Consider the following 12,840-nt stretch of genomic DNA (forward strand, 5'->3'; position numbering starts at 1 on the left):
GGAAGGGGGACAGGCCTGGGGGAGGAGAGGGGATGAGGTTTGAGAGGAGGAGCGCGGCAGGGCCGCGGGATAAGAGGAGGGAGACGATGAGGGGAGATCCGAAGGGACAGGGGAGGGGAAGGGAGCGAAGGGGCGGCGATGGGGCGGAGCAGGGCCTGCGGAGCCCAGCGCCCTTCTAGTCCCCAAGGGATCGGGAGGCTCCCCGGCCCCCAGGCCCCGCCCATCTCCCCGCCCATCGCCCCGCCCCATTCAGCCCCCGTTCTCGCTCCGCCCTCCAGGACCCGCCCCATCCAGCCCCTTCCAATCGCCCCTCCCCGTTCAGGCCCCGCCCCAGCTCCGTCCCGCCCCTGGCCCTTTCCAGGCCCGCCCCGGCCCCGCCCCGTTCCCGCCCCGCCCCCGCCAGGCCCCGCCTTGCCTCTTCCCGCGGCGGCGCCCTGGAAATATGAAGAGGCAAAGCGGCGGCGGCCAGTGCAGCTCGGAGCGGCGGCGGCGGCGGCCGGGCGGGCGCGGGGCGGCCGGGCGCGCAGGGCCGGTCGCGGGGCGGGAGGCCGGGAGCGGAGGGGCCAGGCCGGGCATGAGGCGCGCGGCGGCCGCCTGAAACGTGCCTGGCCCTGTCCCCGCGCCGCCGGGCCGCGCCGCCCGGGCTGCGGGCGGGTCCCGGGGAGCTGGGTCCCCGGACGGCGGGCGGTGCGGCGCGCGCGGGCGGTCCCGGAGGAGGCCCGGAGATGTCCTGTGTGCGCCGCCTCCTGCTCACATCCCTGTTCCCGGCCCTCCTGCTTCACGGTGAGTCTGGGGTGGGGGTGGGGGGACGGCAGCCGAGCGTGTCCCCGCGGGGACTCCCTAGAATCGAGATGACCCCACGGCCAGGCACAGCCCCATCCTGGGCGCCCTGGAAGAGGCTCGCGTTCCCGGCCGTCGGCCGCGCTCTCTGGGAGGGCGCGCGCTCGGACTTTCCGTCCAGGTCCCACGACACTTGCGACCACTTCGCGGGGCTTCGGACTACAGGCCGTCAAGGACCCGCTGGCTGTGCGCCCTTCACAGAGTGTCAGAGCGCAGGGGGCTCGCGCTGAGCTCCAGGCTTTGGGGGGACCGTACAGAGGACTGTGATCAATTCAGGGGAAAAGCAGCTTGGGTGTTCTTGCGCGCCCCTCGGAGAACGAGTGTCTTAAGGGGCTGAGGAGGGGTCTGTCCCAGGTGGACCGGTAGGTTCTCTGGAGGCACTTTCAGGGAGTGGGGTCCTCGCAGCAACAGAGGGGCAGTAATTAAAACTAGTCCCTTAAGTTCTCCGGAACCTGAGCTTGCTTCTCTCCTGCTCTCGTGGGTTTTGTTTCTGCTTCGTGTGTCACATGTTCTCAGCGGACCCAGTAAACCCCCAGCTAGAGAGCAGCAGGCTTTACAAGTGCTCCAGAAATTGCACTAAAGAAAGTAAGACAGCATTGCTCCTGGCTGGGAAGGCGGACTTGTGGGGCTGGGTGGTGGCAAGCACGTGTGCTGATCCAGATGTCTTGGGTCAGCTTTCCCTACAGGTGAACGCCTGGCCCTTTAGTTGAGTGTCCACCAGGAGCAGAGCTCTCCTGTCTCCACACCCACCATGACCTCTGCACGTCAGATCAGCAGGTCAGCACCCTCGCGGCCTCTAGGTTTCTGATCCAGCTTCAGAAGGCGGTCAGGCAGTGACCCCTCAGACCATCTAGCAGAGGGAGGGGCAGCACCCTGGGAGCCCTAAGCGGCTGTTTTCTCTGTCGTCCTGCTCAGACAGGCGGCGTGGGCAACACAGCTCAAAGGACCCTGTGAACCAGTTGGGCTGGGCCAGACCTGCCAGATGGCCAAGGTGTACCCAGAACCCCAGCAATCCAAGACTTTCAAAGTCAGGTTGGAAGACTCGCAGTTCGAGGGCCAGAGAAAGAGAGGTGTAATTACAGGGTTGCGCTCCTCGGCCCATCTGCTTGGAATTACAGAGCAGTCTTCATCTTTGGCTGAAACATGAAACAAATCAGAGCCCACGGGCAGATCAAACAGCAGCTGCCACCCACACCAGAAACGAGAGGCAGAGAGAGACGATGAAGGGGAGAGTGTCCCCTAAAAAACCTCTTATTGTAGTTGAAGGAAATTGGGCATATGGGTGAATGCCTTTAAAGTGAAAAAAGTACTTGAAGTTGGCATGAACATAATTTTTTTTTTTTTGCACAAGGCCATTTGCCTTTTGGACTACAAAAGCCATCCTCAGAGACACAGCCTAGGCCAACCTGTCGTGAATTTTCCCTCCTTGTTTTGAGGGGTGGAAGTTATAACCATACTTCCTGCACCACAGTGCAAGCTATGATAGTGCCAACGGGTAAAGGGAGCCCAAATGCAGCCTCAGTGTGGCTCGAATCTAGCCCCAGATCTCTGGACTCCTTGGGGTCGGGTTTATCCAGACCCACAGTGTGCCAGGAGGGAGTCAGGAAGGGGGAGTAAGCCAGTGGGGCCAGCCTCTGTGCATGTGTGCACGTGAGTGCATGTGTGTGTGCACGTGTATGTGTAGGCATACATATGATGAAAGGATGTAAGATTAAAAAAACAAGGTTTGCCAAGTTTAAGGGGATGACGAGGATAATCCTACAAAAAGTCGTCCCGTTTCAAAGTGAACCTCATGTGGCAAAATTATGTGCACTGATATTGCCCACAGACCAGCTGTGCTCATGGGGGCTCCAGCACAGAGGAGAAAGTGAGGGAGTGGTCCTTTTGGGTATAAATCTCTGTGATCTGAGAGAGGCTTGCTTGTTACAATGCCTTAGGGTAGTGTAGAGCAAAGAATTGAGTATTCTCCCTTTCCCCTTTTTCTGACCTATTTTTACTTACTTGAAGTACTTTTAACAAAATATGGGCATTAATCCATCTAACCCAAGGGAGTGGCTTCAGAGTGTGTCCTACTCTGTAGTTAGGGGTCTTGCAAGTATTTAAAGATTCTGTAGTAACAGATGGAGCTTGATCGTTTATCTTAAGAGAAGTCATCAGTCTGAAGGAAACTGCCTGCACTCTTTTAGAATGGCTTAATGATTTTTCTCCTGGTATTGGAAAAGATCCTGATGCTGGGAAATATTGAAGGCAAGAGAAGAAGGGGGTGGCAGAGGATGAGATGGTTAAATAGCATCACTGACTCAATGGATATGAGTTTGAGCAAACTCTGGGAGATAGTGGAGGACAGGGAAGCCTGGTGTGCTGCAGTCTGTGGGGTCACAAAGAGCTGGATATGACTGAGTGACTGAATAGCAAAAACAACCTTAGGATGCCATTTGTTTATTTATTAATATGGTAGCAATTAGTAGATTAAAATGTATTTTCTATGGTGATGTATGTACTTGGGGCCAACTTTAATTAATTTAGTTCCTGACATCATTTATAGATTATTTGTTCCACCAAGAAGTCTCATTAGTAAGATTACAGAGTGTACAAGACCTTCAGGAAGATTCCAGGTGAAGACACTGGAGAAACTATTGTGTTTGGCATCTGATCTTTGTTCAGTTTGGGGGTTACTTTTATTTCAACTCAGGCAAGTCATAAATCACCCCTAGATCCTATTGGTGAGTAAATTAGGGTCTGGCAAGACAGGAGCCTTTTGTTTATTTTAGCTTTTTTTTTTAAAAAACTGTATATGTGGTGAGAGACCCAAGTTCAAAATGTGACGATGTGAAAGCATGAGTGTCAGTTTTACTTTCCCCTCCTTCACCTCCTGAGAACAATTGCATTTCTTAGTCCAGATAACGCTGGTTGAATGTCGTGAAGGTCTGCAGCTGAGGGATGTCCCTTGTTGCTGTTTTCTTTGTTTTTATGAAAAGTCACAAAAGTCATCTGGCTCCAGAACACAGATTAACACAAGGTATTTCAGAATAAGTGGTGCTGTCACGGGCCCCGAGTGCTGATTCTCTCTGCTGATGGAAACAAAAGGTTTGGGATAAGTTTTGGAGCCGATGTTGGGGAGATGGTCTTCTCAACACCGTTTACTTTGTAGCATTCGTTGACTTTTCTGAAATGGGAAGACACTTTTGAGCTATTCTTTTTCACTGGAATGTAGTCTCTTAAAGTTAAAACAAAAACAACCAAAACTGTGGATTACCAAAAGATTGTTTAACCAACAGAATGCAAGGAAACATTGCAATAGGGTAAAATAGAATCTTTGAAATATGATTTTTACTGAAGGCAGTTCTTGTGACCAAAAAAACATTGCCTTTCCTGTACCTTTTCCCCCTTAGTCATAAAATATAATCTTGAAAAGAAATAGGACTCAGCTGCTCATAGCAGGGAGCAAGGGTCATAGGCAGATGGTAAATATTCTTTTGTGGAAGAAACCGACCGGCCTCAAACATGTGGCTGAGCTGACTCGTTGTAGCTGTGTTCCTTCTTTTTCTCCCTAAGTGAGTAAAGAGCTCAACACCAGTGGGAGACAGGGCTGTGCAAATGGACATCGTTAAGGGACTGATGACAGCCTGATAGAATCGACTGAAGGGAAGCACAAAACATTTGGGACTAGAAATGTGAAAAGGTACGTTGGTGATTGTGAGCATCTGCTGGAAGCTTGCGTGGCGTGAGTGTCTTTAGGAGCCTCTGCGTGGGGTGGAAGTGATCCCAGGGAAAAGCTCAGGAGAGTCTGTCACCATCCCAGGAGGAGCGCCTGCTGTGTCCTGATGGTGTGTGCACAGGCCGTTTAGTTCTTCTCACTTTGGGAATATTGGAAAGTCGTGTAATCGGAGGAACCTAGGTCAGAGAAAGGATGTGAAGTCACCCTGCAGTGACTGAGGGTCTCCTGTTCTCGAAGGGTTTTCTAGCCTCCTTCCTTCAGCCATTCAGTCACCAGGTCTGTCTACCAGGGCCTCCTGGTGCCTGTGTCCTTGCCAGCTGGAGACAAGGCTGGGAGGAGGGGCAGCCCCTTCCTGAAGATTCCTGAGAACACCTGGGGAAGGGGAGAGCTTATGGAGAGTCCAGAGCCAGGAGGTTGGCGCGCTGCCCTGACTGCAGTGTTTCTCCCTTCTGGGAGTCCCACACTCCACACACTCACACACCATGCACATAGACACACCATCCACACACACACACACCATAACATATACACTCACACCATAACACACACACACACCACATACACACACTATACACATATACGTACACACACCATACATACACCACATATACACACGCCACACACACACCATACACACACACACATCACACATACACATACTATAACATATATACACACACCACATACACAGTAACACACCATACATATAGACACACACACCATGAACACACCATACACATATACATAGCATGTATACACACACCATACACCACACACACACACATACCATACATACACCATGTACACACACACCATACACACATACACCATACACATATATACACGTGCCACAGACACGTTCACACACACACAGACACACACCACGTATACACCATGCACATATACACACACTATACACAAACACATACATACCACACACACACCATACACATAGGTACCACACACATACACCATGTACACACCATGTACATACATACTGTGAAGACCCCACACGCATACACACACAATGCCCAAACACCACACACACACACCATGCACACACATACACACAGACACACACCATATACATAGTCACACACACCTCACACACACACATGACTGTGGCGAGCAGTCTGTGGTGGCAGCCATCAGCTCCAGGCCCAGCAGGCAGGACTGCCATCTGTGGTTCAACCCCAGCGTCTGGCCCGGACACCGAGGCCTTAGAAGAAAACGACTTAGAGAATTACCTCGTTTTCATCTGAAGTTAAATGAAAGCAGGAGTTTGAAATCTTGACTTTATTGTGTTTCTCATAAAGGGAAAATGCTTTCAGATAAGAAAGTTTAAAGACTGGCAAAAGCAACTCTCTCAGCTTTGAACTCCAGAGACATGGAAATAAAAACAAGAGCATGGTGAGTGTAGGTGCCTGTCTGGAGTGAACTCCAGCTTTTGTTCCAAAACATGGCAGCCATGTGGGTGGTGGAGCAGCCTGCCGACCTCACGGCCCACTCACCATCTCGAGGGCCCCCTTCATGGGCTGGGCAATGTCTTGGTGGAGTGATCACTTGCATGTTTCCCGTTGTCCCGTCGTCTCTCCATGGATTTGTCTGCATCACAACACTCCACCCAGAGAGGCATCCTTGCTCTTGTGCAGAGGGATGCAGGTCACATTGCATCCAGGACACAAAGGTGCATGGTGAGCGGGGATGGGCTTTCAGAGACCCGCTGCCCTCCAAAACCATCATTGTGCATGTCTTGATGTTATACTTACTTGGCTGTTTTGATATAATTTTTTTAAGCATTAAAGCACCTTTGCAGTGACTACCCAGGTCAGAGGTGACTTCAGTCCCAAGTGTCCAAGTGTGCCTGGAAGTGTTTCCTTCCCAACTGATTCTCACTTTATTGTGTGGATGGTGGTTTGGAGTGTTGGGTCCTCAGTCTAGATGGGCAGGTGAGAAGCTGCAGAGTATATCGAGGAGACTCAAATGTTTTAAATGTTACTGAGAACTTGGGGACGTGGCCACACACCATATTTCCCCCCATGCTTCTCTTCACATGTCAGTGATAGGGCCAGCCTCGTATAATACAACCTTGCACCCAGTAGGCCTGCAGCCACCTGCTGAGGGGTGAAGGTTGGCTCTGAGTCACTACTCTGTCCCCCACCACGCCCGTCCTTCACCTTCTGTCTGATCCTGTCAGTGGCCTCGCTCACTCTTCAAGAACACCATGGGTTCAGGGATCAGTGTGGGTGATGGAGAAATACTGCATTTGTCCTTGTTGAAGCCAGTGTTCAGGGGTGCTTACTGTGAGCAGAGCCTGGCAACTTGGAGGCTGTAAACAGTCACCTGGCCCCATGGGCCTTGAACTTAGTGCACAGATCCCTGGGTAAATGGTTAATCCTGTGTCTCCTCTCATTTGGAGAAATTCGGTCATCTATTTGCTATCTCTGGTAGGTTTCACTGTCTGAACAGTAGACTGTCAATCATGGTAGAATAAAGGTCATTCTGGAGTCATTTAGGATCTCTGTTGTGAGTGATTTTGCCTGTGGGAATGAGTCGTTCTCACACACACACATGCAGGAACACACATGCACGCACACACCCAGGCATGTGAACACACCCTCCAGAGCCCAAGGAACTCATGTAGTTCTCTGCAAGAGGTCATCTATGAAGTTGTCCCCTGAGCCTTCAGGAATTAATTTGTTTTCAGCAAGAGAACAGTCTCCTTTCAGGGTCCATGTTTTCCTCCCTCCTGTACTTGAAAGAAGCTGCCCCGTTGTCATAACCATTTGATCTGGGCCCAGGCCTGAGACTTTTCTTCCAAGGAGTAAGCATCTTAATTTCATGGCTGCAATCACCATCTGCAGTGATTTTGGAGCCCCCAAAAATAAAGTCTGACACTGTTTCCACTGTTTCCCCATCTATTTCCCATGAAGTGATGGGACTGGATGCCATGATCTTCGTTTTCTGAATGTTGAGCTTTAAGCCAACTTTTTCACTCTCCACTTTCACTTTCATCAAGAGGCTCTTTAGTTCTTCTTCACTTTCTGCCATAAGGGTGGTGTCATCTGCATATCTGAGGTTATTGATATTTCTCCCGGCAATCTTGATTCCAGCTTGTGCTTCTTCCAGCCCAGCATTTCTCATGATGTACTCTGCATATAAGTTAAATAAGCAAGGTGACAATATACAGCCTTGACGTACTCCTTTTCCTATTTGGAACCAGTCTGTTGTTCCATGCCCAGTTCTAACTGTTGCTTCCTGACCTGCATATAGGTTTCTCAAGAGGCAGGTCATTACCATTCCCATTCTTCTAATTTTTAATTTGTGCTGGGGCACAAAGGCACCTGTTCAATGACTGGCCAGAGTCACCTTGAAGCCTAGAAACAGCCCCTTTCTACCTGTGCTGGTGCTGTTTAACCCTTGAGATGCTCTTTTCCTTGTAGTCATTTGCAACAAAACTTAACAAATGAGACCCGATGAGCTAGTCTTCTCAACTGACCAAAACATCTAGACTCCTTAGTTCACCAAAACCTTGATGTTACTTGTGTGTGCATCATACATGTGTGTTTCCTCGCTCATATGGGAAACACAGAGAGGGGGACCCTCTCATGGCCTAAATAGGACTGTCACCTGCTCACCCATGACAGCTACATCCAGAGCACCACCCACAGGCACTGTTGTTCCTGACAGTGACCTCACCGTGCACCGCCTTAAGAACCTGAGAGACCGTCATGTCAACTGCACTCAATGTTCAATGGCAGAATTGTCAACAACCAAACATGGTGATGGGGCTTCCCAGGTGGTGCTAGTGGTAAAGAACCCACCTGCCAATACAGGAGACTTATGAGACTCAGGTTCGAATTGGGTTGGGAAGATCCCCTGGAGGAGGGAATGGAAACCCACTCCCAGCATTCTTGTCTGGGAAATCCCATGGACAGAGGAGCCTGGAGAGCTACAGTCCATAAGGGCCCAAATAGTTGGACACAGTTGAAGCGACTTAGCACAGCACAACACACAGCACAGCAGATGTGGTGATTAGCCAATGCACTTCTGATTATACCGATGATCTAATAAAATGGAGGGTTTTAAAGTTATTATGTATGCTAAGACATTCACTATTATAAATAATTAGTACACTCAGGTAGGAACTGCTATCACAATCACCACCTTGGAGCTGGATGTTGATTTAAGCTGTTGAAGATGGGTGAAAGTGGACCCTTAAGTATTTTGCAAGAGTTTGTTTCCAGACTTAGTGCTGCGTTAGTAACACTCCTGGTTTCCTCTCTCTGTCTTTCCCTCCCTCTTTTCCTTTTTAAATACCTTCTTGGTGAGACCTCTCCCTACCACATGCCAGAGATGGTCTGTGCCTCTCTAGAACCACAGAGAAGGTTTACTGCTTGTTGAAAGCAATTCCCTTCTCTCATCTTACTCACGTATTCAGGCAAAAATGATACACTGAGCCATGGCAGAAGCTTCATAATTGATCCTCCTGCTGCTCATCCCTCCAAAAAAGGGAAAAGCAGTCTTTCCCAAATGGAATCTTTATCCTGTGTTAGTTTGCTTAAAAGCTTTGGGTTCCTCTTCCCTGGGCCAGCCCACTCCATGCTCAAGGTGACATACATACACAGGGCTCCGTCCTTGGCCACACCAGGGTCTCTCCTCCATGAGGCCTCTCCACCCTTCCTCGTTGTGTTGGGCTTGGGCTGCAAACTGCCTGGACCACGTCCACTGTCTTCAGGACACAGCGGCCCCTCCAGGAACCCCCAAGGCTAAACTCAGAGCCTATTCCCCCTCACGAGCCCCTCCATAAGCCCTGGGGTCTGGTTTCTCCCCACAACTGTAAGATGTGCCTACAGAGTGAATGCCTGGCCCTCCGGAGCCTTTCTGATGGTGTGAATGAGTGAGTTGCTAGTTTCAGTCCCAGGTTTGGAGCTGACACAGTCCTGGCAATGCAAGAAAATGGGGGCCTGGGTTGGCCAGAAGTCTAAGACTGGTCTTGGAGGGTACCCCATGGCTGATCCTGGGAAGGGAGTCCTGGGGTATAAGGAGTGGGGAGGGGGGTCCACATGGCCTCCCCTACAGCTGAACTAGGTGCCTCACATGGCCTTTTCACTCCCAGCTGTTGATTGAATATTAGACGGAGCCTGGCTCAGATGCTAAAGAATCCACCTGCAATGCAGGAGACCTGGGTTTGATCCCTGCATTGGGAAGATCCCCTGGAGAAGGAAATGGCTACTCACTTCTGTATTCTTTTTTTTAAATTAAAGGATAATTGCTTTACAGAATTTTGTTGTTTTCTGTCAAACTGCAACATGAATTAGCCATAGGTATACATATATCTCCTCCCTCTTGAACCTCCCTCCCATCTCCCACCCCATTCCGCCCCTCTAGGTTGATACAGAGCCCCTGTTTGAGTTTCCTGAGACATTCAGCAAATTCCCGTTGGCTATTTATTTTACAAGTGGTAATGTAAGTTTCCATGTTACTCTCTTCATACATCTCACCTTCTCCACCCCTCTCCCCATGAGTCAGTTCTCCATGTCTGTTTCTTCATTGTGACACTCCAGTATTCTTGCCTGGAGAATCCCACCAACAGAGGAGCCCAATGGGCTACAGTCCATGGGGTCACAGAGTTGGACACAACTGACTAACACTTTTCACTTTCACATGGGGCAGGTGTCCACGACTCACACCAGGCAAGCTGGGTGAGTGTTGGCAACCCCCATCCAGAGTTGACCCTTAGAGACAGCTTCTCCTGCCTGCTCCCACTTGACCCCTTCGGTTTTGCTTCCTAAGAACCATCAAGGTGATAGGTACTTTGAAGGAAAAAGATAAAAAGAGAATAAATTTCAGTCCCATTTCCCACCCTAAAGATTCATCCCCACCTGGTGAGTAGCCCTGTGTCCCAGGGAGGGGTTGTCTATTGAGTCCTCAATCCTGCTGGCCTCCTGGGCAACACCTCACCTGGCCCCCAGTGTGGCTCGTTGTCCAACAGGAGCAGCAGCAAGATGGAGACTGGTCTCTAGAAGTCCTTTGCCTGCTCTCTAATGATGTGCAATTGGTAGTTTGGGGGTTTTCTTTCTTCATTCCCTGGTTATAAAGCTGCCTGTGGGCACCCTCCCTGGGTGGCCCCTGCCTCCTGCACAACCACACAGTCCTGAGCACCATGCCCTCTTCCCCTGCCTCTGAACCGACCTCCTCCCCAGACCTGGCCACCATCCACACTGGTCCTCGGACGTCCAGCCCAGTGAGACCTTGAGAGTCTCCATGTTGGAAAAACTCAGCTTCATTCTTCTTTGTGCTTCCAGCCCCTATGCTGCACAGACTGGCAGCACGTGGGCACTTGCTATGGTGAGTAGTGCTTGTCACCGGCCTTGGGCCCCCACGCTCCTCTCCATCTGGGTCACCAGTGAGTCGGCTGCTGGGAGCCCAGACCTCTGGGCACTCTGTCCATGCAGAGCTCAGAGCGCACCAGGCTCAGGGGGACTCTCTCCATTATGGTAGCCATTCTGTTAGTTAGGAAGGGCTTTCTCAGGGCCTCTAAGAGCCTGATCATCATTTAAAATAAAAGCATGCATGCATGCTAAGTCGTTTCAGCCTTGTCCGACTCTTGGCAACCCCATGGACTGTAGCCCATCAGCATCCTTGGGATTCTCCAGGCAAGAATACTGCAGTGGGTTACCATGCCCTCCTTCAAGGGATCTTCCTGACCCAGGGATCAAACCCACGTTTCCTGCGGCCCCTGAATTGCAGGTGGATTTTTTACCACTGAGTCACTGGGGAAGCCCTAAAATAATAGCAACTAATATCTAATAAGAACCATGTGCTACAGGAAACGCTCTTGGTGAGTCCTAAGACTGACTCCAGGACCCCACAGTACTGTCACCTCCTCCTTACAGGTGAGCGCACGGGAGCTTGTGGGGTCGAGTGATGGGTTTGTAGTCACGGTGCCGTCGTGTATTTCATCGGTTGTAGGACTGATATCTTTTCATAAATAAGGTCTTTACAGTGGGTGTGCATCTTCCAGTCGCCGTGAGCCTGTGGGTGGCAGTCATGCTGGGGACGTGGGTCTTCACCTGCATGAGCCTAGACCCAGCTGCCTGTACTGTCCTCACCTCACTTCCTCTCTGTGCGCTCTTGTTACTCTCCATCTGTGGCATAGTTGCCAATAGCTGGGTCCTGAAAATAGAGTGAAAGTTTGAGCCAGGTGTTAGAATTCACTTGTAAATTCCACTCTCAGTGCTGAGAACAAAAGTGAAAGTAAGTGAAAGTGAAGTCGCTCAGACTCTTTAAGACCCCATGGACTGTAGCCCACCAGGCTTCTCCAACCATGGAATTTTCCAGCATGAGTACTGGAGGGGGTTGCCATTTCCTTCTCCAGGGGATCTTCCCGACCCAGGGATCGACCCAGGGATTGAACCCAGGTCTCCCGCATTGCAGGCCGACACTTTACCATCTGAGCCACCAGGGAAATCCACTCAGCACTGAGAACAAAACCAGGGTGGAAATCAGGCAGACCAGTAGTGTGGGTCAAGTGTTTATCTCAGAGTGAGGGTGGGAAGTAACTGCCCTTACATGTTTCCTCACTGAGAAACAGTTATGTGGAAGGGAAGATGCCCATGAAAAGACGAGGCTGTGTTTGAGCTTTGTTGTCAAGATCCTTGTAGAGCAGAGCCATCACTGTCCCGAGTGAAGCTTTGCAGCTGAAGGCTGGATCTCTCTGCAGAGATGAAGCCGTCAGAGGCCGTGCTCTGAGGGTGTCTGGGCACTGCTGCTAAGGCCTGTGTCTTCGTTTAAATGCAAGTGCTTTTTGTCACTGGTAATAAAATAATGATGTATCTTAACAATCACTGAAGTCTTGGGTTTGATGAGATCTGTTAAGTGGCTGATTTGGTTTCAAACCCAAGCAGCCCAGCTCCGGCATTTCACCCATATCCACTCCCTTCCAGCTTTCCTTAGCTTTACGGGAACACATTTGCAGAGTGTAAAGGGGTTTATATAAATCAGTTTTAGAACAGAGCTTGGCTTGGTTGATCTGAGAGTATGGCATCTTGACGGAATGCTGAGTGTCACATTTAAAAGAGAATCTTCCCCAGTTTCCAGTGTCTCGTGACTTGAAGACTTGAAGTCTTTTTTTTTAAGCCACGTAACAATTGCTCACACAATTGACTGCTCAACAGATGGCAAGTTATACTGTATTATTTCTTTGTTTCATTCCCACCAGGGGACTCAGGAAGTGCTTCCTATTGTCTGTATGATCACGGCTTTTGGGGCTGGTGGAG

General features: G+C 50.4%; 1 protein-coding gene across 1 annotated transcript in view; it reads left to right on the forward strand.

The window, feature by feature from the left end:
- Positions 1-425: 425 nt before the first annotated feature.
- APCDD1 (APC down-regulated 1) overlaps positions 426-12,840 on the forward strand; it is a 32,812-nt gene continuing 20,397 nt past the window's right edge. Inside the window, exon 1 of the mRNA XM_069569303.1 lies at positions 426-783. Within this exon, the coding sequence (XP_069425404.1) occupies positions 726-783 (58 nt within the window). The 5' untranslated portion in view covers positions 426-725. The remainder of the gene's footprint in view (positions 784-12,840) is intronic.

The sequence above is a fragment of the Ovis canadensis genome, chromosome 23, assembly GCF_042477335.2.
Source record: "Ovis canadensis isolate MfBH-ARS-UI-01 breed Bighorn chromosome 23, ARS-UI_OviCan_v2, whole genome shotgun sequence".
Classification (NCBI taxonomy): Eukaryota; Metazoa; Chordata; class Mammalia; order Artiodactyla; family Bovidae; genus Ovis; species Ovis canadensis.